The 26,839-nt window shown below is 39.2% G+C and overlaps 1 protein-coding gene across 1 annotated transcript in view; it reads right to left on the bottom strand.

The window, feature by feature from the left end:
• Positions 1-26,839, bottom strand: part of wdfy3 (WD repeat and FYVE domain containing 3) — a 431,872-nt gene that overhangs the window by 182,584 nt on the left and 222,449 nt on the right. Inside the window, exons 16-21 of the mRNA XM_067990523.1 lie at positions 23,779-23,891; positions 12,194-12,428; positions 11,216-11,319; positions 9,379-9,597; positions 7,551-7,732; positions 4,150-4,381 (exon numbers count right to left, since the gene is read on the bottom strand). Coding sequence (XP_067846624.1) covers positions 4,150-4,381; positions 7,551-7,732; positions 9,379-9,597; positions 11,216-11,319; positions 12,194-12,428; positions 23,779-23,891 — 1,085 coding nt within the window. The remainder of the gene's footprint in view (positions 1-4,149; positions 4,382-7,550; positions 7,733-9,378; positions 9,598-11,215; positions 11,320-12,193; positions 12,429-23,778; positions 23,892-26,839) is intronic.

Here is a 26,839-nt window from a genome sequence, read left to right as displayed (position 1 = left end):
ATAGTAACTTTCAAAAGGGAATCGGATAAATACTTGAAGGAGAAAAATTTGCAGGGCCATGGGGAAAGAGGAAGGGAGTCGGACTCATTGGATAGCTCTTTCAAAAAGCCAGCATAGGCACAATGGGCCGAATGGCCTCATTCTGTGCTGTGTCATTCTATGATTCTATAAACAAAATAAGTATTATATAAAGGACAAGGCTTAGTTGAATACTGCATTGTGTGCTGCTTTTATCGCATAGAAAATCTTGGTAAATTGCACGTAATTTCCAACATTAGAATCCATGTGTAACTGTGTTCAAATCCAGTATCAGTATTTTTACTGCCAGTGAAAATATTATTGATAGTGTGCTCATTTATAAACTTGAAAAGAAAGTGTTTTGTTTAATAAAATTTGTGAAATACATTCAACAGAAAAAATTAACATTGACGTGGATGCCTTCAGGTGAAGCGGGAATAGAGGGTGAAGGATAATTGGACCAGGGTGCAAATATAATTCAGTTTTTATATATTACTTTGATCTTCTATTATTATTTATAGTTTGATAGCAAAACATAGCAATTTGGGAAGCTGAGCAGTAGAGATGGTTGGAGCATAGGAATTCTCTGCAGTACAGGCCGAGAAGCTGGAAGACATAAAACTGAGGCACTGCAGTGCCACCACATAATTGCAGTTTGATAAGTTTATAGTCAGGTGCTTTTATAATGTAAAAAGTTGAGTGTGAAAGAATGTGACAAGTAGTAAGGTTTTGTAGACTGGAATTCATAGACATAATTATATTAAAAATATTTTTAATATTTCATATATAAATAGATGGCTGTTTTGCAGAATAGGGGATGAGACTGGATGTTGGGATCTTTACAGAGAATGGAATGCATGAGATATGCTGACAATGTCAAGAATAAGTAAAATTCTATTTCCCAACTTATGCATTTTAATAGATCTGCTTAATAATCTTGAATCCAATTATTAACGTAAACTTTATTTTTTAAAAAGAGCTTCTTTTTATTTGGCAGTAACACACCCTAATTAGCCAACAGTGCCATACTTGACCCTCATCTAAGGTTAAGGATAACAACAGAAACAATAAGCTCAATGACTCAACCTTCATACAGTATGGTAAGGAAAATGCGAGCAGGCAACATCGAGCTGGCAAAGTGCAGCAAAAACCTCTCAGATGGTTCAATTTCATGATGTTGGGCTTTACACCAAAACAAACTATGACATTTCATCTCTTCAGTAATGGGACTGGTTTAAAAATAGCTTAGCTTTTTAAAATAAATTGTCAGCAGCAGAATCACTAATGCAGCAATCCCACAGCTCCTGTAATATAAAGCACACTTCTCATCTATTTGCTTGAAGTCAGGGAGGGGTTTCAAAATGGGTATGCAGACCTCATTAAGGTTAGACATACGAAAAATATTTAGAAACCTTTAAAATCAGTATTTACTCATTTTAACTGATACATTTTTGTATTTTTCCAGGTTGGTGGATCAGTAAAAAAAACAATTACTACCCAATTTTGACCTGCAAAAAACAATTTCTGCCATGTCTCAGTGGATCTCGAGATCTGCATATGGTGGGTTTATGGCGACGTACGTACGGAACATGTGCTAACAAGATGTGCGCGCATCCTAGGACTCAACATCAGTGCCAAATTCTGGAAAAGAGTTAACTTCAGGTAAGTTCTTTCAGCATTTAAACTATTTCTGAAACCCTCTGAAAGTGCTGCCTCATGGCTTGAGGTGCCAAAAGGAAAATGAAGATGATATTCAAAGAGACACTGTGACAAAATTTAATAGGCAACATTTTTTATTATTGGTCACTCAAGCATCAGCCTGAAGTACACCACCTAACAACATCCAAAAGCAAAGTAAGAGCATTTATGGTTTATAATGGAGATGGAACAAGAAAGAAATTAAAGTGTGTATCAAGATGTATATCCAGTAACAGCTTTTGTACTGTGGAGCGAACATAGGCTCTGAAGTATAATATACAAAATGAAGTATATCTAAAAATAACAGGGGAGAAATTTGACTTGTGCCCAAAACAGGAGTGACTGCTCCGCACACTGGTCCATGCCAGCCTGAAGCTCAAGCCAAATTCAGCAGTGAGCCTCATTTGAATGGAAGCGGTGAGCTGCAGGTGCCAATCGGGGCTGACGAATTATGGCTGCCTCCAATGCCGAGCCAGCCACAGGTAGGTCCTTGGGGGAGCGGTGAAAAGTGGTGAGACCGAGCTGACAACGGCCTGCAGTATTTTTGTGGAGCCAGGAGGACCATCCCTGCTCCTGGCTCCACGAAAATATAACATGCAAGATGTTCTGTAGCTTCTTTTTTGAGCAGCTGGTTAGGTCGCTCAAGACCCAGTACAACTAGGCGGAGCTTGCCTGAATTTTGCATCGGGATGCTACATCCAGCGTAGGAACCAATTTGCATAGTAAAACTGCCTTGACTGTTTCAGGTGGGCAGGCTGCTTGATAATTTCAGGTCCTCCTAAACACGGCATCAGGCAAGCCTTGGGCGTCAATGAGGCATTTGTAGTATAAGTTTCCATGATCATAAAATATTTTCATGTTATTTTGGCGGTAAAATAGATTTATTGTATTTGTGAATATACTGCATTGAAAAGTGTTGAAAGCTCAAATACATGTTTAAAGTAGCAGATCAACATGAAGCGCAAATATTTTTAACATCTGACTGAAATATGAAATGCTTGATGCTAAAATTTTAATTTTGCAGTATGCTATTGACACTATTTTGATAATGCGGTTATCCATTTTGTTAACAACATAACTGCTATCACGGAGAGAAATTCAGCTCACGGCTGTCCATTTTGTACCTGTAAAACAGACGGCCAGGAGTTGTAAATTGGGAGGGGGGGGGGTGGGTATGTGGGATTAAAGGTGGCAATTGAAAGCAGTTGTCCAGGGATCCACATTTCACCTTTTTACACCCTCACCATTTTAGTTCTCTCTTCTCCTTAAGACATTGAGGATGATTTTTGTCTGCCTATCGCTCTGTTGTTAACACTGAAAAACCAGGCGGTCGGCAGATGAAAATGTAAAAAATACTCCTGCCTACTGGACCGCCAGTGCTCCTACCCGAAACAGGTGGAAGCCTTATTTAAGTCTTCAAATCAGGGACCTAAGCTGGTTGTAGGACCCCAGCACAATTTTCACATGTCAGTGAACAGAGCGTTTGCTACGTGTGCTCCGCCCAGTGGCACTGGACGCAGCGTGGTCTAACTAGCGGTCTTAAAGGGATCACTGGAGGCTGCTCCCAAACACTGAAAAGATGACCTGTAGTGCTGATTTTTTTTGGGAGCAAGGAGAAGTTTTGACTTCCGGTTGGCTCCGTGGAGGAGCTGCTGGATCTCCTTACAGACTACTTTGCTGGGGTATGGTTCCATGAGCATCAAATGCATTCTGGTATCGCACCCAAGAGGCTATTATACATGTGAGAGCCTTGACAGTGAGTGTCAGTGATCTATTTGACCATCAGGGGAAATCACAGCTATATTTAATCCTGTTTACATTTGATATCATGTGTACTTCCAGCAGAGATCACTGGTTAATGATGAATGGGAATCCTTCCTTTGTTTTTAAGAGAGATGGAAAAAAAAGCAGGGAATTAGGATTAGAAAGATAGAGCTGTCATGGGTTAACAAAATGGCAGAGGAAGCTTAATAGACCAGATGGACTACTCCTATTGTATTGCTAATCCTAGTCAATTTTCCCTAATCTAGGGATTTGGAGGCCAACTTAGCACAGACCACAGACCGGACCTAGGACTTTCCTAGTTTGTAAGGTTCAGTTACTGACTGTCTAAACTTGCTGAGCCACTGGAAGAGCTCTATTCCACCATTCTTTAAACAATGCTGAAGAATGTTTCAGTCATAATCTGTAACTGAAAAAAGTAACACCAGGAGATAAGTGTTGGAACATCGTGCTTAAATCAATGTGACGAAAACAAAAAATGAAGTGAGAAGGATTTTCAACACATACACAAAAAGCTGGGGTGAATCTGTTATGTTTCATAACAAGGACACAGATATTTTATCTCTAATTAACAAGCTTTTTCATACCTGCCAAAAAACCTATTCAGCTTAATTTTCAACTTTACAATTTCACAGCAAAAATATTACTTACATGGAACACACACAGCTTGGAAGCTACCGACATAGTTTGGTCCCAATTCATAAATGATACCGATGCTAGAGGCAGGTAAAACATCCTCCAAGAAGTGAGTAGGTCCTAGACGCCATACTAATGATGAGATCTGGCGCTGAGCTGGAGGGGTGCCAATGTAGCCGTACACTGTACTAACAACTGGCAGATTTGCTGATCCTGATCCACCAGGAGAACTGTGGATGTAGTGAAGCTACAGAGAAAAGTAAAACAAAAGAATGCTAGTCAGTGCCTGTAAAAGTCCACTCTACAAAAAATATGGTTAAATCATAATACTTTCCAATGAACATTTGCATTTTCCTGTTATCACAGTAAAGGCTGTTGGTGCAAATTAAAAAACGGAATTGCAGATTGTGCAGTGCATGTTCACAATGCTTGTGTTTTAAACAATTATAATAGCTTCAGTGAAAGTGATCTTTATATATTTATAACACTGTTTTGTTCCATTACTGGAACATTGAAAGGCAACTTATTAAAAGTGTTACTGCTCATTGAATACAGTAAAGTTTAAAACAGTCACCAAATGAAGCGTGGACATTATCAGAATACAGGGATCACTCTATACTAAATTTTGATAAATAAATTATTCATTTACATTTCTTCAACTAAAAAAAAAATCAAAATTATGGTACTAGTAAAGTAGTTCAGTTTTTTGCACCTTTATGTAGGTGTCTAAGATTAATCCATTAATGTTGTACTCTACCAGAAGTTGTTTTGTTTTGGAATTTTTTCAGGGAAGGGAAAAAAACACCTTGATAACATTTCCAAAAGACTATTTGTATCCTTTCCATAAGGAAGTTGACACCAGGTCCAATTAGTGCCAATTATATCAGCAGAATCTGGTCCAAACATACTGACATCAGTGCTGGGTACTGCAGTCCCTTGCAGTTTCCTTGGCCAGCTGGGCCAGGGGTCTATGAAGGTTGCCATTGTTTGAAAACAATATGAGAGTTTGCTACTGCAAAATGATGTAAAGTGGGGAAAAGTACTATGATCAATTGATGTGGAGATGCCGGTGATGGACTGGGGTTGACAATTGTAAACAATTTTACAACACCAAGTTATAGTCCAGCAATTTTATTTTAAATTCACAAGCTTTCGGAGGCTACCTCCTTCGTCAGGTGAACGATGTGAAAATGAAATCCTCGAGATGAAATCGCATTTATAATTCACAGAACAATGCTTGGTGAGTACAGACAGTTTTTTCAACTGCCCGTTGCCAAGGCAATCAGTGTGCAGACAGACAGGTGTTACCTGCCAGGTCTCACAGAATATACAAATCACCAAAAAAAAAACAACGAACAAAAAAAAACAGAGATTTCTATGTTTCTACCTCTCTATCTCTGTTTTTTTTTGTTTGTTGTTTTTTTTTTGGTGATTTGTATATTCTGTGAGACCTGGCAGGTAACACCTGTCTGTCTGCACACTGATTGCCTTGGCAACGGGCAGTTGAAAAAACTGTCTGTACTCACCAAGCATTGTTCTGTGAATTATAAATGCGATTTCATCTCGAGGATTTCATTTTCACATCGTTCACCTGACGAAGGAGATAGCCTCCGAAAGCTTGTGAATTTAAAATAAAATTGCTGGACTATAACTTGGTGTTGTAAAATTGTTTACAACTATGATCAATTGAGAGTTAGATGCTGGAAATCTGTAATGGAATTGATTCTCTTAGCAGTAAGAAACTGTGAAATGAAATGAAATTTGTAAATTATTATACATTTGATTGTGTATACTTGATACTCATTAGTCCTTATAAAGATGAAAATAAATAATCGCTTATTTAATCTGCATGGAATAATTACTATAATATTAGCTGAATTTGAGTATTATACTGTGATGGTGTCACACTGCTATAGTTGATCTCTAGGTTAAAGGGGAAGGCAGCTCTATTGGTATGCGCCATCATGGCACTCTCTTTGGTTCCAATAAATTTTCATCTTTTTTGAATTAACAATCTTTCCTGGAGGATCCAAAAATCGTGATTTAAATAAATCATATCAACTGCAAAGACAAATAGAACAGACTGTCAAAAAATATCCTCATTTTACTATGAACAGCAAGCCCAAGGTACCAGTGCACATTCCATTTTTGCTCTTGGAAATGTGTGGGAAGTCTGAACAATTCTGAATGTGTTTTTTTGTTGCCCATTTTTTAAAGCCTGTGTCACAAGCTTTCATCTCTGCATCGTGTGGATGATTTCATCGCTCTGCACAGTGAATGAAGCAACTGAGAATAAAACATGATCTTGTGTTTTATTAAGTAAATAGACAAACTATGAACGTTAAGGATCACTGAAACAACATGGTATTTAATTGGTAGTTTTGTAGTCAGTTTATTTAATAAGTACTGTTGATTTAATTTAAAAATTATAGGGAAATGCAATTTTGAGAGACTAATTGTGCAGACGAATGAAGCCTTGAAGTGAATTAAATGCATTGTATACAATTGAAGTACTACCTCTTCATTGATTCAAATACACTGCATAAATGGATTACAGATTTACCAAAGCAGGAAAAATTCATTTTTCAATGAAGTAGCCAATTGTCATTAACAAACTGTAAAGCTGGAGATCGCTTACAAGCATGATTATCTGAAGTAAAGGTCCAGTTGTATAATAATGATTAAATTTAATAAATGAAACAAGCAGCAAAAAAAAACCATTTTAACAGCCAATAAATCCAAGTCCCCCAAAAACCTTTATTTAATCTTGACACCTCTGCTCTCTGTAGTTTTCATTTGAAATAGTACTAAGTAAAAATGGCATATTTTAAGAATACCAAGTATTTGTATCTGATTACTTCAGCCTATTCTAATCTGCACTACCATCACAAGTTGAGGAGTCATAGCTGAATCTGCGTATTCATACACCACCGTCATTAGATAATCATTTGGGACATGATACCTTATTTAAATTAGCTTCTAAAAACATAGGCTCTTTGGGGAATTGGCATCCACTGGCCAGCCAATCGGTTTGCTTGATTTTGATTAGCTAACGGAAATTATATCTTGACAGGAACAAAAGATCTCCCACAGGGTGAAGTGTGAAGACAAAAACTATGAATAACCATTACACTGAACAACCTTGTTGAGGGAGACCTCAAATTACATTCCTTGAACAATACAAAGGACTAATTGATGCTATGGTGATTCATCATTTTAATTAATTATCTTGGGTATAAAATCACTAAACTTGTGATGTCACTTTAAAAAGAACACAATCAAATTGATGTACAGCAGCAAAAGACTGACAAACAAAAGATGATATGGTAAAAATGAAACTTCTACATTTAAATTTGTTTTACAGTTTCAGGTTCAACTTTAATGGCACAGTCATACACTCTCTCAGGGCACCATACCTTTACTGTGTTAACATGCTGACCATCCACATACAACGTAGCAGTGCTGTTCTTTAACATGCCTTTACTCATCATAAGCACCAGGTGATGCCACTGTCCCTCATTAATCAGATCACTGCAGCGAAATCGTGCACAGCAAGGAAGAATCTCATAAAAGGATGACTCCTCACTGAAGTCATCAACTAAAAAAGGAGAAAAAACAATTCAGCCCTAGTTTTACAGGATGACATCGCCCTGCACTGCTGCAGGTCATACCATTACTATATCTTTCAATAGCAGCACTGCACATATTTAATTGTTTGCTATAACATTTTTAAGTTCAATAATTTTATTACTGATATACACTTGGGGAAAAACTGTTTAAACCATTCAATCTCTTAAAACTAGAAACTTTCCCCTCAAAGTAACAACAGCTTGCATTGACAGAGCCTTTAACATAGAAAAGCATCCCAATATATCGCAGAGGTGTGATCAGACAAAAACTGACACCGAGTCAGAGAGGGAAATATTAGGAGAGGTGACCAAAACATTGGTCGAAATGGTGGGCTTTAAAGGCAGAAAGAGATAATTTTTTTAAAAAATTACAAGAACTAACCCATAATGAATTGGAATAATGCACTAGTGCACCATACCACAGGAAGGAAATGGTGAATTCTTGATGTTAACAGTTCCGAGATGTTCTGGTTAAGGCAATTGCCCACAGTGAGGGAGACAAAAGTGAAGGGAGAATCAGCATTCATCACTCTTATCTCTGAGTGACTTTTTTTAAAAATCGTGCCAGTAGCCTACGAGCATACTGGCTGTCCATATCCTCTGTTGTGGGAAGGCACTTTGATCAAGAGATTTTAAAGAGGATGGAAAATTACAAAAAAGGAAATAATGCATTACTAATTACACAATCTGCTACGGCCAAAAAATGAGAACAATTATAATACAAAACAAAGATTTTATTTTTGTACACATTTGTATCATATTTGAATTCACAAGCATCTGCTGGTGTTACTCTGTAAATGAATGAGTGTCATCTCAGAGCATTCTTCCTTTGATTTTACCTTCTTGCTGCCTCTCCCAACCAGAGAAAATCAGAGCAGCCAATTAGTGGCAAGTTTTAATACAATTCTTTGTTACTGCAACCTGAATAGAGTCACTCTAAACCTAGTATACTACCAACTCTGAACAAGGAGGGGAAATTTTCACTAATACTGAACTCAGCTGAATTTGAATGGAGGTCCAACAGATGAAAGAAGAATGCCTGGACACAATGCTATACATTCACCTAAAACTAAACTCAATATTAAATTGTTTGATGCTATGAAGCATTAAAAAAATCAACCACCTAGATAGTAAGTTATTAACTTTTCCTTTCTAGATCAGGTTGCATCATTTTTCCCCCCATTTCCTAGTGCTACTTTTCATTTTCACATTATTCAAATCATTTTTGGCCACATTTAAAATGTACAGGTGAATTCTCAATAAGTATTGGAATCAAAGTGCTATGTAAATCTCTCACATAAATCATACATCAATTTATTGCAAAAATGTAACAAAACAATTAACAGATGTCTCCAGAAGAAATTTATTTTGACAATGTTATCAGTCAGCTTCAACAACAGATGAATGTATAGTTAAACTGCCATTTTCCAGTAAATTACTGTTTAATATGAAAAGGTATTGTTTTCCACAATATTAACTTCAATACCAGAAAGGTAAATGTATCGATACATTTATACTGGAATGTCATAAATAATGTAATGGTTTTTTAACTCCTGCATTTTTAATCTGTTACTTCCTGAATATGTTTTAACAACACATTTGTGCACCTACTCACCATAGTTTTGCAGCAGCTCTTCCTTGGTAGAAACCAGCAGGGACTTGTCTTTTCCAGAAAGGACTATGGCAAGGCAAACGTAGTGTTGCTCAGATGAGTTTGATCTCCGTACAAGGGTCAGAAGTCTAACAGGATGATTGCTCAGAGGAGTACTGAGCCTCTCAATACAAAACCAGGTTGAATAAGTAAGCCCAGATGGTGGTGGAAAGAATCGCTCACCTGGAAAACATGTTTTTTTATTTTAAAAAAAGGGGATACACATACTTTCTCTATGTCACATTGGCTCTATAAATGCAAAAAAAATCTGGTTTACTATTTCACATATGCATTGCAACCTACAATATTATTTCAGTGATATTCTTTCCTAGCTACTGCAGTTTTTCAGACTTCCACGCCTTGTGCATTGGATATGCAGGCATTAAAACACTGATGTAATTTGACAAAAACAGTAGCTTAAAAATGCCATGGCGGCGGTGCCCCACTAGAAGTGCAGCAAAGCGGAACTGTTGCCTGACGCTTTCACCCAAAGATCCCATTCCAAATCCTGGGGATAGGGTCACTTAAATAATGGGGGCAGGCGCTTGTGTCTGTAGTGACTCAACAAAGGTGTCCGCCATGCATTGTCTGTGGAAACGTAGAACGGCACCCTTTTATTAAGAAAGGGAGAGCCAATGCCAGCAATAGGTTGAAAAACAGGTTGAAAAACAATTTAATTCTTCTGAGGGCATATCAGGGCCCCTTTGTAAAGATAAACGATCCCTGTAGGATTGATTACCAATGGGCTGTGCACTGTTGGGTCTTTCAATAGGCTCAGAATGGGGCTAATGCCTGCTCTCAGCAGATGCAGGTCTTGCTTGGACAATCAGGGGTGCTTCTGCTGGAATTCCCGGGGTAGCCAGGAAACAATCCCAGAATGCTGACTTTGTATGCAAGGGAAAAGGTGGACAGCAGAGGTGTCCATCCCTGCAAGTTCACAAGTTCCTGGGGATTTTTTAACAGGGCGGAAGCTAGGTGGATCCGGATTGCAACCCCTGCCACAACTCTGCCGTAATTCCACCCACATCTAACAGTCTGCAGGAAACAATGAACAATATCAGTTAACTCTCATGGAGTCTGCTGGCTGTGGAAACTCTACAACCTGCCACATGAATGTCCAGCCACTTATCCTCATCCAGTTTATGAGTAAGGTCATTATTTAGCTCATTGGGTTCAAAATGAAATAATATAAAAATGAGAAGCTAGTTTAAAATTATGCAATTTGTTGATAAGAAGTCCTTCAGTGTTGCCAATGGTTTGCATGCCTCAACAATCTGTGTGGGAAATGAGAAAAGTGATGAATATAGAGGCATCACATTGTGGGGGGGGGGGGGGGGGGGAGAAAGGGGGCGAAGAGGGGAAACCTCTATCTTCAAGGCTATTTCTCCAAGGGGGCATCACAACCAAGCTCAATTATGTCCTCACCCAAACTTCACACGTGCACTTCCACCAAGGATTGTTGTCTAGCAATCAGAAGTGCACTCTGGTTGATTTTCAGCCCCCCTATCCAGGTATACTGAAGCCAACTGTAATGCTACTACTGCTGTCCAATTGAAATCTGCTAATTCAGCACACACCACTGAATGAAGCTGGATCCTTCCTGGTCTGCATGGCTGAGCTACTCACTAAAATAAACTCGCTAAACCATCAACTAAACGTTAGTTTTATATGCTGGCTGTTGTGTGCATCTGTGCCTGTTTTGTTTTTAAAAGCCCAAACGAATCACACCATATGCCTCTTAAATGTTTTTTTCCCCCACTATTAAAATATAACTGCTGCTGCCAACAATTTTTTTTTTTACCTGTGCCAAGTCCACTAGTAACTGTTCCATCATTAACTCCTCCTGTAGTGGCAGCAGCATTGATGGGTGCATTGTGGGGAGCCAAACTAGGCAAGAACAGGCAGCTAATAGGAGAAAGCAGAGCACTTATGAATGCACAGTTAGCAGAAACAATGAAAACTACAATGGAACCTCCATTATCAACCATAACAACAGTGATTAAATCTCAAAATAATTCATTGGTGGGAAATACTTTGGGACATTCGAAGGATGTGAAATGTGGTATGTAAATGCAGGTGCTTTTTTATAATGGGACGGACTCCCCAGTGGATAAAAGAAAAGTCCTCAAATTTTCATCTTACATATTGGTACAGCAATACATCAGATGCAGAAATGAAGACAGGTATAATACAATTAACAAATTTGATTCATGTCCAACAGGTGGTATTCAGCTAGTATTGGACTGGGCAATGCCTCTCACAAAGGTCTGTGCATGAAAGTTCTGCCACATAATGAGCACAGATAATGAAGCTTCCACTGTACTACATTTTATAGTGTCTCCTTTTAACAATTATGTCATTAAAATGTGTGCATATAACTTAAACAAATTCAACATACACTGAAGCACCCACAATGGCTTTGGGTTTATTCTGAACACATGGACATAAAATTGAAAATATTAATACTTTTCTACAGCATTTACTAAGGGTGAAGTGAAAAGTTTAAAAGAATTAGTACTTTTATTTGTGATGTACTTGGATGTGCACAAATTTATGAACGTGCAGATGCAATTAAACTACTTGTAATCTCTTGTCCCTGGATTCAGATGAATTCTTAGCTTCCTTCTATTAAACTGATCCCTCATTGCTCATTTTAAATTAACCATAAGATGTAAATTTTCACAAAATGGATATAAGTAAACAATAATAGTGCCTAGTGTGGAGAAAAATATATCTTGTGTCTTTTTTCTTCAAGGTTAGCAGGCAACATAACACTCACCCAAAGCCTTCCAGAGCTGTGTCAAACTCCACAAATGCTGGAGTGACTGATGAACCATGAAGTCTAATATCATGTGGTGTTGTCATGGAGACCAAGCACTTCACCCTGGTCAGAGGTACTGTGCTTCCTTCTGCCCCTTTGAGCAAGCTTTTGCTAATCCTGTAGTGATTGTTATCTTCATTCAAGCTGAATACATTGTCAGGACCAAATCCATCCAGAGACATGATCATACTCCCTGAGATCCCAGAACACACAAATCCGCACAATGTGAAAAAAAGAGACTAGGTAAGGACATTCAAATAGTACAAGAGATAACTACATACTTTTTTCTTTGATGCCAATTTTTAAAAAAATACCAGTCATCACGTGACATTCCACACAAGTGGAGTAATTTTCAACTTCACTGCCTGGGCTGTAACCTGGTGGAGCAGATTGCAGAGCATTGCAAAACATGTCTGATTTCCGTTCCATTCATTTCACTAGAACAAGAATTGGGTGGGTTCTGCAACGAGAGGGCGATCTGCTCCCTCCAAGATGGCAAAGTTGAAAATTATCCCGGAGAAGTTAAGACCAAATGCAGTTTTCAGTTGAAGTGGGGTTAGAGAGCAGGTCATACAGACGTAACTAAGTCCCCATTTTAAAATGATACATTCCGTCATTTTTCAAGTAATACTGGGATTTTGTTTTTTATATATAGCAAAAATTTGGATAATTTCCAGGAAGTAGAACTGGTCAGAGCATAGGAGTTTCTCTGCAGTATAGAAAGAGTTTTGGTCTTATGGAACAAGGTACAGGATCAGAACGGGGTTGGTGTGACTGATAGTGTAGAGAGTAAGGGAAACCCAGGTGTGTTAGAGATTGAGGATCCGCAGAAACTGATCCTATCCAATAGGTACAATGTACATGCTACCTGTGAGGATAAGGATGAAGGCTGTCAGAAGGACAGCCAGAATGCTGACCATGGCACCCTGGAGCAGGAGGCTGTCCAAAGGGAGGAGGAGGAGGAGAAGCGAGATATGGTAGTTGTAGGGGAAATCAATAATTAGGGGGACAGTTGGCATTCTTTGTAAGCAGGATCGAGCGTCTTACATGGTATGTTGCTTACTTCGTGCCAGGGTGAGGGACATCTCGAACCGGCTTGAAAAAATATTGGAGGGGGAGGGGGAGGATGCAGTCAGTGTGGTCCACGTTGGGACCAACAACATAGGAAAGAGTTGGCAAGAGGCTGTTCAGAGAGTACCAGGAGCTAGGAGCTAGGAGCTAAATTATAAAACAGAACCTTAAGGGTTATAATCTCTAGATTATTACCCGAGCTACGTGCAAATCGGTGTAGGGATAAGCAAATTAGGGAGATGAACACGTGGCTGAAGGAGTGGTGTGGGAAAGAGGGGTTCCATTTCATGGGACACTGGCATCAGTACTGGGACAGGAAGGAACTGTACTGCCGGGACGTGCTCCACCTGAACTGGGGTGGGAGCAGGATCCGAGTGGAAAGGATAAATAAGGTGGTCACAAGGACTTTAAACTAGTAAATGGGGGAGGGGGGAGAGGGCTCAGGTGGAAAAGGTAGTATAAATAATAATTCTAAAACAAACGAAAAGGAGAAGAGTAGAGTAATGGTCAGAAATTATGCTTTAGGCACTACAGGTAAAGGGAAAACTAAAAGATGTAAAGTAATTAAATCAGGAGAGAGAAATAAGAAATGTGAGAAAAACAACATTGGAGCAAAAGGACAGGTTAGGGTGTGTGGCTCAAATAAGCATTCTTTTACAAATGCACGGAGTACAAGGAACAAATTGAATGAATTGCAGGCACCAATTCAGCTTAGAAGGTACGATATGGTAGCCATTACTGAGACATGGCTGCAAAACGGTCAGGACTGGGAACTGAATATACCAGGTTATAAGGTCTATAGGAACGATGGGGAAACTGGTAGAGGGGGAGGAGTAGCCTTAGTGATTAAAGATGAAATTACTTCAATGATAAGAGAGTATATAATGAGAGGTAAGCAGGCAGTGGAGACTTTATGGGTAGAATTAAGGTATAGAAAAGGATTTAAGACTGTAGTGGGAGTTGTGTATAGGCCTCCTGGTAGCAGCTGTGAAGTGGCAGAATGTATAAATGCAGAGCCAAGCATGTAGCAAAGGTAGAGTGGTTTTAATGGGGGATTTTAACGTTCATATAAATTGGGATATGCAGATGCGATCATGTCAGAAAGGTCGCAAATTTCTTGTGTGTTCAGGACAGCTTTCTGAATAAATATGTCCTAGAACCAACAAGGGGGCAGGCCATTTTAGATTTAATAATGAGTAATGAGCCCGATTTAGTTAACAGCCTAACGGTGTGTGACCATTTATCTCGTAGCGATCATAATATGATAGAGTTCAACGCTGAGTTTGAAATCAGCTACTAAGATTCTAAATTTAAATAAGGCCGACTTCAATGGGATTGAGATAGAGACTGTTCACAGTAAACTGGGCAAATCTGTTAACGGATAAAATGACAGAAGATCAGTGGGAGGTGTTCAAAAAAGAACTTAATGTGATACAGAACCAGTTTATACCGCTAAGGGGCAAGAGCTCTACTTGCCAAAAAAAGCCATGGATGACGAGAGGTAAGGGACAACATAAAATTAAGAGAAAAAGCACAAAAATGCAAAAAAAGCTCAGATCCTGGCGAATGGGAGAAAGACAAACAACAGCAAAGGGGAACAAAACAGTTAGTAAGAGCTACAAAAAGGGAGTATGAAAAGAAACTTGCAAGGAATACCAAAATCAACAAAAAACATTTACAATTGTATTAGGAGAAGAGGGTGGTCAAGAGCAATGTGGGCCCCTTAATAACTGATTATGGTGATACTGTAAATGAAAATAAGGAAATGGCGGACATGTTAAATAATTATTTTGAGTCAGTATTTACAGTAGAGGAAGAGGATAGCATGCCGGATACATCAAGGAAACTAATTTGAATCAGGGACAGGGTCTCACCATAATTGATGTAAGCAAATTATCAGGAGTGAAGAAAATAATGGCATTAAAAAGTGACAAATCCTCAGGACCAGACAGTTTCCATCCCAGGGTTTTAAAGGAAGTAGATGAGAACATTGCAGATGCCCTAACCATAATCTTCCAAAAGTTGTCTTGATTTAGGAACCGTTCCTTTAGATTGGAAAATTGCATGTCACTCCGCTATTTAAGAAAAGTGAGAGAAGGAAACCAGGGAATTATAGGCCAGTTAGCCTAACATCTGTTGTCAGGAAATTACTAGAGTCTATGATTAAGGATAGAGTGACTGAACACCTTGAAAATTTTCAGCTGCTCAGAGAGAGCCAGCATGGATTTGTAAAGGGTAGGTCATGCCTGACGAACCTGATTGAATTTTTTGAAGAGGTGACTAAAATAGTGGACAGGGTAATGTCTATGGATGTTGTTTGTATGGACTTCCAGAAGGCATTCCATAAAGTCCCATATAAGAGACTGTTAGCTAAAGCTGAAGCTCATGGAATTGAAGGCAAATTATTGACCTGGCTAGAAAATTGGCTGAGCAGCAGGAGAGAGTAGGGATAATGGGTAGGTACTCAAATTGGCAGGATGTGACCAGTGGTGTCTCACAGGGATCTGTGTTGGGTCCTCAACTATTCATTGTATTTATTAACGACTTAGATGACTGGATAGAGAGCCACATATCCAAGTTTGCCTACGGCATAAAGATAGGCAAGCATTGTAAGAGTGTAGGTGGAAGCATAAAATTACAGGGAGATATTAATAGATTAAGTGAATGGGCAAAACTGTGGCAAGTGTGAGGTCATCCATTTTCTTCCTAAAAACAATAGATCAGAGTACTTTCTAAATGGTGAAAAGCTCGCAACATTGGAGGTCCAAAGAGACTTAAGGGTCCATATACACAGATCATTAAAATGTCATGGACAGCTACAGAAAATAATCAAAAAGGCTAATGGAATGCTGACCTTTATATCTGAAGGACTAGAATACAAGGGGGTAGAAGTTATGCTACAGCTGTACAAAGCCCTGGTTAGACCACACTTGGGAGTGCTGTGTTCAGTTCTGGGCACCGCACCTTAGGAAGGATATATTGGCCTTGGAGGGAGTGCAGCATAGATTTACTAGAATGATACCTGGGCTCCAAGGGTTAAATTACAAGGAGAGATTACACAAACTATGGTTGTATTCCCTCGAATTTAGAAGATTATGGGGTGATTTGATTGAAGTGTTCAAGATATTATGGGGAACTGACAGGGTTGATAGGGAGAAAATATTTCCGCTGGTTGGGGAGTCTAGGACTAGGGGACATAGCCTTAAAACTAGAGCCAGGACTTTCAGGAGTGAAGTTAGGAAACACTTCTACATGCAAAGGGTGGTAGAAGTTTGGAACTCTCTTCCGCAAACGGCAGTTGATGCTAGCTCAATTGTTAATTTTAAATCTGAGATTGATAGATTTTTTTTTAAACTAAAGGTATTAAGGGATATGGAACTAAGGCAGATATAAGGAGTGAGGTCACAGATCAGCCATGATCTCTCTGAATGGTGGAACAGGTTCAAGGGGCTAAATGGCCTACTCCTGTTCCTATGTTCCTAATTTACAAAGGCAGCTGGAAAGAAGCAGATTTTTGAGAGTATTAAGTGAGTAAGTCATCTCAGAAAATTGTCATGGCCAGACCAATGTCAGACCTTGTGAGTGAACCTTCAAGGATTGGAGCTGGAGAACAGTACAGTCAGGAACAGCACAGTCATGACAGAGAGACAAGAACTGAAGAAAGCCAAGACAGAGAGAATACTGGATGGATTAAGGTTGGTAAAAGAAACAAAGAAAGACAGAAACCCTGTGAAGCCACCCAAGAGATTAGATTAGCAAACCGATACCAGTCACTTTCCAACACTGCAGAACGGAATAAGGTCTCAGAAGAAAATCAAAGAGGACAGCTTGGACAAACTCTCACCTCTGTTTTTATAACATTTGCACAACACAAATAATTTCCTACACCTTTTTCAGTGTCTTTTTCTCCCACTCTGTTGAGGGTATTTTCAATTACCAGTTGCTAATACAATCAGACTAGATTTAAGCAGCGGAAAGTGACCCAATTGGTGTAATATTCCTGTTTATGTGGTTTAATACCCTGTGAACAATTTTCGTCTTTTGGATAATGATGATAGTTTTACCTTTCTAATAGAATTTCTAGATCCAAATCTATAAGGGAGATTGCCTGTTAAGTGCCTATGAGGGCTGGTCAGCAGATAGATTTTGGAAAACGGATGGTCATTCAATGGAAGAGTATAGCATTGACTTTAACAAATTGTACAAAAGGTTGACAAAGTTCAAATTGGAAATCCCTGGATTGGTACTAGCGTTTAAATTACTAGATTGTGTTAAGGTGTCTCATATGGACAGGTAACTGGTCCTAACTGGCGTCCAGTTCTCGGAAAAGGAGACTCTGTTGGATCAAATGTCTGATGCCTTAAAAAAATTCCTGGGGTAACAGTCATTCCCTTCAGCTTTCATGGAACAAATGAGGCCTTCTGCTATGACAAAGAATAGAAGATTCGATGGTTACAAGGTTTTGAAATATTTCAGATACTAAATGCAGTCACCAGATCAGGTTTCGATATTTTCAAGAGACCAGATGCAGGCATCAATATGACGGGAGGACTAAAGACAGCGAGATTGGTGATGAAAGCAGGTACAACAAATCCAGTTATATCAATAGAAGACAAAATTGGGACAGTAATAAAGGGTGAGTGAATTCCAGGAATGCCCAGGGAAAAATCAGGAGATGGTTTAGATGTGACTAAGTATCATTACGAGGCAAATTGCCAAGACACAGGGTCTTTGAAATGAAGCATGGAAAAAGTAGCTCTGAGGAAGAGGATGAAGATAATGATGAACATGAACAGATTATACTTGTCACAAGGAGTTGTAATCCTGTGACGAATGTATTAGTCGCGGATTCCTTTAATTTTGCAGTGTTAGATATTGCATGTACTTCAACTGTATGCGGGGTAGATTGGTTAAAACGTTATCTTGATTCGCCAAGTAGTGAGGATCGACGCAAGGTTAAGGAATATAAAAGTTCTACATGTTTTAGGTTTGGAGATGACAACACCTTGAGGTCACTCGAGAGTGGTAATTCCATGTAAGATAGCTGGAGTAAGCCATTTCATAATTACGGATGTAGTCTCTACTGAAATACCTATGCTTTTGGGTAAACCTTCCCTGAAAAAGTCAAAAATCAAATTTGACATGGAACACGATGAGGCAATCATTTTTGGGAAATCGGTTGATTTGCAGTTTACCCAATCAGGACATTATTGTATCCCCTTAACAAAACCTGATGTTTCTCATCAGCGTGTTAGGCAAGTATTAACGGCATTAGGCGATAAGGATGAGAGAGAAGAAAAACAAATTGTCTTTAACTTACATTGACAATTTGCCCACCCTACTTGTCAATGTTTAAAACTCCTGCTAAAAGATGCAGGTGTAGTTAATGAGGAATATATGAGGCTCATAGAAGAGATTAGTGAGAACTCTGAAATCTGTAAGAAGATGGACGGCCCCACATCCAACTGTGAGTGTAGCATTAGCATGTGACTTTAACGAGGTAGTTGCCATGGATCTAAAGGTATAGGTCAAAAACAGAAATGTTTTCACTTTACATTTTACTGACCTGGCTATGAGATTTAGTATTTCCATGCTAATATGTAGTAAAGAGAATTAGGTTATTCTAGATAAAATTATGGAAAAATGGATAGGGACTGGACTTGGGACACCAGGCATAGTTTTTGACCGATAATGGAGGTGAATTCGTGAACGTGGAGTTCAGAGCTATGCATGAGAATGAGAATATAATTGTCATGAATACAGCTGCTGAGAACCCTTTTAGCAATGGTCTTTATGAAAGCAATCATGCTGTGATTGATAGCATGGTGCATAAAATTTTGGCTGATTGACCAGAGTGTAAATTGTCAACTGCCCTAGCATGGCAGTTCACGCAAAGAATTCTCTTCAGATGGCTGGAGGATATAGTCCTTACCAACTAGTCTACGGGCATAATCCCAAATTACCTTTTGTTCTTTGTGATAATCCTCCTGGTCTATAAGGTACTACAATTCGAGCCATTTTTTCCTGAGCTTTTAAATGCTATGCATGCAGGGAGACAGGCTTTTATCAAGGCTGAGATATCAGAGAAAACTCGGAGCACTGAGGCATCGTATTAGACCATCTGAGACAAAGTTCAATTCAAGAGATTTGGTATACTATATATAAAAAAAAAAGGGTCATTGGGAATAGAAAGGCCCTGTTAAGGTAATAGGTCGTGATGGTAAGACAGTACTTGTCCAACACGGCAATCAAACTGTTAAGGTTTATTCCTCATGATTAATTGGAATTAATTATAAAATCTTGGATTCTGAGCAGTTGATAGAAGTAAACGAGGCACCTTATGCCTCCGATGTTCGTCATTTTTTTTGATGAGGTTCCTGAGGTACAGAATGAGGTAGATCAAGGGCTGGACAGTGTAATGTCAGTGATCAAGAAACACATGACAGAGCTATCACATGCAAAGAACAATTACCCAAAGTAGGTACACACAAGTGACATATGTTCCAGAAGGGACTAATGAATGGAGGGATGCAACAATTTTGGGACATGAGGGCAAAGCTACTGGTAGGTTTAAATATTGGTTGAATGTTCAGAATGATGGCCACGAAGCGAGGTCCGTGGATTGGCAGAATGGGGTAGAAGAGTGGAGAGTACAAAGCGGAGTACAAGTACTGATAAGGAGTCCGGAAGTGAATCTCACGTCAGAAAACAATCACAAATTAGAAATGAAAGAGGGTGATCTCGCAGTAGTAGTCCCTACAGACAAAAGTGGAAGTAGAGGACATAGCTTGACTAGGTCAGATAATGAAACAAAGACCACAGAACAGTCATGTAACAGAAGCCCTCACGATCGTGAAGTTTTGGTGGCTGCCAATAAACTTCAGGATAAATGAATAAGAGAGGCAAAACAAAGTGAGTTAGATGGAAAAATTTGGAATTTATTCTGAGGTCACAGATAAGAGTCAACCAGCTTTGTCACAGAGATGGGTTTGTACTGAAAAAATCCTTGCAGATAGAACTTATAAGGCTAAAGCGAGATTGATAGCTAGGGGTTTTGAAGAGAAACTGGGTGATGTAGATGTTCGAGTGGATTCTCCCACTGTTGGAAAGGTAATCTTAAAAATCTTTTTGGCTCTTTTGGCAACATTTTCATGGGAGTGTAGGTCAATTGAGATAGAAGCTGCATTTCTGCAAGGCGATACTTTACAGAGAAGTGTTTCTGAAACTGCCTAAAGAGGCAGCAGAGGCGGAAGGAAAACTACAGAAATTAAACAAATGCATCTATGGCCTGAATGATGCTTCCAGGGTATGGTATTTTTTGGTGAGATCTGTTTTGCTGAAAATAGGATGAGTTCAACTAAAATCAGATCCCGCAATGTTTTATTGGTACCATAATGGAAAACTTTCAAGTATCTTCACGATGCATGTTGATCATTTCTTATGGGGTGGTACTGCGGAATTTGAGAAATTCATCATTAATAAGATTAGGCTAGAATTTAAAATTGGGAGTCAGGCCTTTGGGCCTTTTAAATATATTGGTTTAGATATTAAGCAGGGTGGGTCTAGTATAACTTTAAATCAACAGATCTATTTAGAGAACGTTACTCCCATCCTGGTGAATCGTACTAGGTCATCACAGAAAGGTGATGTTATATCTGAAGAAGAGACAGAGCAATTATGAAGCTTGAATGGTCAGTTGAACTGGTTGTGCACTCAGACTAGACCAGATGCTAGTTTCGAGTTAAGTACTTCAATGAAACACCCCATAGTCGAGAATGTTTTAAGGGCAATAAAACATTTCAAAAATTAAATATAGGTAAATGTGTACTTGAGTTCCCATCCACAGGTGACCCAAAGAAAATGAAGCTAGTTATCTTTTGCAATGCTTCACTAGAATACCCATCTTCCTGATGGGTATTCTAGTGCAGCTGGTTTCATGTTTCTTATGGGTGAGAATGGAAAATGTTGACCTTTAGCTTGGGAAGCTATGAAAATAAAAAGGGTGGTTAAAAGTAGTCTGGCAGCTGAAATACTGGCTCTTGTCGATGCAGTGGTTACAGGATTCTATTTGGCAAATATTTTGAGTTAAAACCTGTACAATGGGAGTACTGAAGATAGTATACCCACTGAATGTTATGTAGACAATCGTTTATTGTGAGATAATTAACACTCTACGAAAAATGAGTGAGGAAAGATTATGGATTGACCTTGCTGGCTTGAAATCCCTAAAATTAAATGGGTGGATTCAAGCCATCAACTGTCGGATCGTTTTACTAAAAGATGTACATGTACGAAGGAATTATTAGGGGTCCCGGGGAAGGGTTGCCTCACAATGTAATGCTGTGAATAATAAGTTGTAAAAAGTATGGGAGTTTTGGGGGTTTTTTGAAATTTTTGTTTGTATTGTATATATAAAGTTTAATTTTTTGTATTTAAAAGGGAGAGAAGGGAATCTGTTAATTTTATGATTTATATTAATGAGTGTTAATTGTATTCAGGTGGTGGGTATCAATTGGGGACTCTCGAATCCTCTTTATAAGAGAGCTTATCTAGGGTGTGGGGGTGTGTAAGGAGAATCTCTGTGAATAAAGGCTGGGAAACAACTAAAGACCAGGCTCCAGTATCCTACCCTTCATCACATGGCTATTCAATTTTAACAATGGGTGAGGTTGCACAACAACACTTCAGTCGAAGACACGTGGAACATCTTTAACGGTATAATGCTGAGCATGCATAATAAATACATTCCGAAAACCAACAAACTCAGACTAAATAGGATCAACCCTAAAAGGATTAACAAACAAATTACGAGTGAGATAATGAGGAAAAATAACCTGTACAAATCATAGGAGAACGGAATCATTGGGATGAATACAAGAAAATGCAGAAGCATATTAAACAGGTGATCAGAGGTGAAGAGATTTAGGATAAGGCACAGCAAGCTGAGGCTAAGGACAAGAATCTTTCAGTATCGCAGCAGGTTAGAGAAGAGGTGAAAACTATATAAGATGCAAACATGTTCGAAACAGGATGAGCACAGAAGAGTAAATATTTTGTAAATATACTTCCTCCAAGTATTCACAAGGAAAGACATGGGCAACCTGCCCTCTCCAAGCAAAATCAACAACTTTGTTATAAATGGGATGAAAGTCCTAGAAAGGCTAAAAGGGCTCAGAAAAAAAGAAACTCCCAGGGATAGATGCCATTTATTTCTGCACAGAGACACTGGGGAGGAGATTTGAGCCAGTGACAATTATTATCAGGAAGTCAATTGGACACGGGAGATGTACCAGGAGCACTACAGCATCAACAGTGATGGCATGTTTAATTACAGTGTGGTAAGTTTACATAAGCAGTTTCATTATAGAGGTCAACATAGGAGTTTTGTAATGGAAAATAGTTGACATAAAAATGTAACAAAAACATGGCAACAATGGGTAAGGTTTTGTAGACAGGAAATACACAGACACAAGCTTTTTTAATATGTTATACAGATAGCAAGACATGGGGGCCAATTTTCCAAATGCACTCCCGCCAAGAGAGGCTTTGCTCCAGGAGATCAATGTTCCAAAAATCTGCACGATAATATTCACATTACATCTTCCAAGATCAAATGATTATGTACAGCTCACGTAGAGCTAAATGTTATGATTAAGTGCTCAGCGCAGAGCTGTGCTTCATGGAAGTGGACATCAGGATTTCAGGTATGGAAATTAGTGCACTGATTTTTGGCTCACATTATTTTCTGTACATTAACCCATAATGAACTGTTTTTCCCATTTCTTTAGGCACACCTTATACCCTAAATTGAGGATTTCTTTTTCAATTGTTGACAAAGAAATATCATTTTACAACTCATGCAGCGAAAGCAACATACTAAAGAGTTACAAGGCAAATCCAGCCCAAAAAAATACTTTCTTTTAAATACATTTTAAAATAAAGGATTTTTATACTTAAAATGGCATTTCCTGAAATTATTTTAACATTAAATAAACTCTGCAACCAACATTTCATTGGGTAGATAGCCCAGTGGTTATGGACCACCAACCCAGAAGTCACAAGTTCAAATTCCACCATGGTAAGTTGCGAAATTGAATGCAGTAAAATTCTAGTGATTTGTGGGCTGGCACAAGATAAATTAACCACGAGAACTGTCAGATTGTTATAAAAAACAAGCCGGTTCACAAATGGCCTTCAGGGGAGGAACCCTGCCACCCTTAACCAGTCTGGCCTACTCGTGTATTTAGTCCCACACTATGTGGTTGAGTCTTGATGCCCTCAGGGCACCTATGGATGGGCAATAAATGTGGCTTTGCCAGTGTCACCCACATCCAGAGAAGAAAAATTTTAAAAAATGAACACATTTGTATCGGAGATATTATTTCAAATAAATTTGAAAGCTATGAAGTTCCAGGTGAACCTTTACCAAGAAAGAGATTTTACAGTTTATAAATATGTATCTTACAGCATACCTCTCATATCTGCTTCACAACTGAAAGAACTCGGCTTATGGACCCTATACACACTTATCAACTTCTTATCCCAGGCCCCACAATTCAACGGGTTACCAAGACGGAGAAATTCCCTGAAGGCAATCAATACAAATATAATCAATATCAACAGAATGAAATAATAAAATGTTCAAATATTTTCAATCACTCACTTAAGAAATACTGCATTTCCTCACTTCATAGTACAGAACAACTGCTTATAGTTTTGGTTTTACTTACAACAACTTGCATTTATATAGCGCCTTTAACTTAGTAAAACGTCTCAAGGCACTTCACAGGAGTGTTATCAAACAAAATTTCACACCGAGTCACATAAGGAGGCAATTAGGACAAAAGTTTGGTCAAAGAGGTAGGTTTTAAGGAGCTTCTTAGAGGAGAAAATAAAGATAGAGAGGCGGAGAGGTTTAGGGAGGGAATTCCAGAGCTCAGGGCCTAGGCAGCTGAAGGCATGGCTGCCAATGGTGGAGCGATTAAAATCAGGGATGCACAAGAGGCAAGAATAGGAGGAGCTCAGAGATCGCAGAGGATTGTAGAGTTGAAGGAGGTAACCGAGATAGGGAGGGGCGAGGCCATGGAAGGATTTGAAAACAACGACGAGAATTTTAAAATCGAGGCGTTTCTGAATTTGGAAGCCAATGTAGTTCAGCGAGCACAGGGGTGATGGGTGAACGGGACTTGGGGCAAGTCGCGATACAAGCAGCAGAGTTTTGGATCAGCTCAAGTTTATGGAGGGTGGAAGATGGGAGGCCAGCCAGGAGAGCATTGGAATAGTCAAATCTAGAGGTAACAAAGGCATGGATGAGGGTTCCAGCAGCAGATGAGCTGAGGCAGGAGCAGAGACAGGAAAAGTTACAGAGGTGGAAATAAGCGGTGAAAGAGCAGATATGTGGCCGGAAGCTCATCTCAGGGTCAAATAAGACGTCACAGTTGTGAATGGTCTGTTTCAGCCTCAGACAGTGGCCAGGGAGCGGGATGGAGTCAGTAGCTAGGGAACAGGGTTTGTGGTGGGGACCGAAGACAATGACTTTGGTCTTTCCAATATATAGTTGGAGGGAATTTTTGTTCATCCAGTACTGGATGTCAAACAAGCAATGTGACAAATCGGAGACTGTGGAGGGGTCGGGGGTGATGGCGGTGTGGTCGAGCTAGGTGTTGTCAGCGTACATGTGGAACCTGACAAACCCACCACTGCAAATCAATTTTATAATTTTTCATAAATGAATAAGCCACAATTAATTATACTTTTTTTTTAGGGGGCCAACCTTAATTTTTGAATTATGTGATGGTCCGGTCTAATTAGAACCAGAGAAGATGGTAGGCGACTTGCCTCCACCAATGTAATTCTCGACTATAAGTGCATGAGAGTGAACATGATAACTGTCCCTTTAATTTTTCCTCAGCTTTGTGAGGTGTCACCGGGGTTCCAGTCAATGTTTCCCATATCAATGTATCTTGAGTGTGGAAATCAGGGATGTTGGCGAATGGGGCCATAAAAGTATCTGAAGATAGGAACAGCATATCCAACAAGCAAACTGTTGAATGCCTTCAAGAACAACGTTGTCACAAACTTGCATGCCTGCTCTTGATACTCTTCAGCCAACAATAACATTTCTGGTTTAATTAGCAAATCTACTTTTTAAAAAAATAAGTGACTGGATTAGCTTGCAAGTACCAATTTCCCATAGCATTCCACATTCTCAACTTAATTTAAATATCAAAGCAATACCATACATTTTTTTTTAGAAAAGAGACTATGCACACTATGGTATTGTAAAAATTAATTTAAAGCTACAACTTGCATTTAAAAAGCACTAACACAGAAAAGTGGCCCATGGTAATTCAGGCATAATCAAAAAATGGATGCTGAACCAATGAAAAAGATGTTAGAATCATAGAAAGGTTACAGCACGGAAGGAGGCCATTCAGCCCATCAAGTCCGTGCTGGCTCTATGCAAGAGCAAGCCAGCTAGTCCGACTCCCCCACCCTATCCCTGTAGCCCTGCAAATTTTTTGCTTTCAAGTACTTATCCAGTTCCCTTTTGAAAGCCACAACTGAATCTGCCTCCACCACCCCATCCCGGCAGTGCATTCCAGATCCTAACCACTCGCTGTGTAAAAATTATTTTTTCACGTCACCTTTGGTTCTTTTGCCAATCACCTTAAATCTACGTCCTCTGGTTCTTGATCGGCCACCAATGGGAACAGTTTCTCTCTATCTATTATGTCTAGACCCTTCATGATTTTAAATAGCTCTATCAAATCTCCTCTCAACCTTCTCTGTTCCAAGGAGAGCAACCCCAGCTTCTCCAATCTATCCACATAACTAAAGCCCCTCATCCCTGGAATCATTCTAGTAAACCTGTTCTGCACCCTCTCTAAGGCCGTCACATCTTTCTTAGAGTGTGGTGCCCAGAGCTGGACACAGTACTCCAGTTGTGGTCAAACCAGTGTTTTATAAAGGATCATAACTTCCCTGCTTTTGTACTCTATGCCTCTATTTATAAAGCCCAGGATCCCATATGCTTTTTTAACTGCTTTCTCAACCTGCCCTGCTACCTTTAACGATTTGTGCACATATTATCCCAGATCTCACTGTTCCTGTACCCCTTTTAGAATTGTGCCCTCTAGTTTACATTGCCTCTCCTCGTTCTTCCTACCGGAATGTATCACTTTGCATTTTTCTGCGTTAAATTTCATCTGCCACGTGTCCGCCCATTTCACCAGCCTGTCTATATCCTCTTGAAGTCTATCACTATCCTGCTCACTGTTCATTACACTTCCAAGTTTTGTGTAATCACCAATGGCAAATTTGGAAATTGTGCCCTGTACACCCAAGTTGAAGTCATTAATATATATCGAGAAAAGCAGTGGTCCTAGGACCGATCCCTGGGGACCGCCACTGTACACATCCCTCCAGTCCGAAAAACAACCGTTCACCACTACACTCTGTTTCCTGTTACTTAGCCAATTTTGTATCCAAGCTGCTACTGCCGCCTTTATTCCATGGGCTTCAATTTTGACG

This window comes from Heptranchias perlo, chromosome 1, assembly GCF_035084215.1.
Source record: "Heptranchias perlo isolate sHepPer1 chromosome 1, sHepPer1.hap1, whole genome shotgun sequence".
NCBI lineage: Eukaryota > Metazoa > Chordata > Chondrichthyes > Hexanchiformes > Hexanchidae > Heptranchias > Heptranchias perlo.
This window is presented reverse-complemented; position numbering and strand designations above follow the sequence as displayed.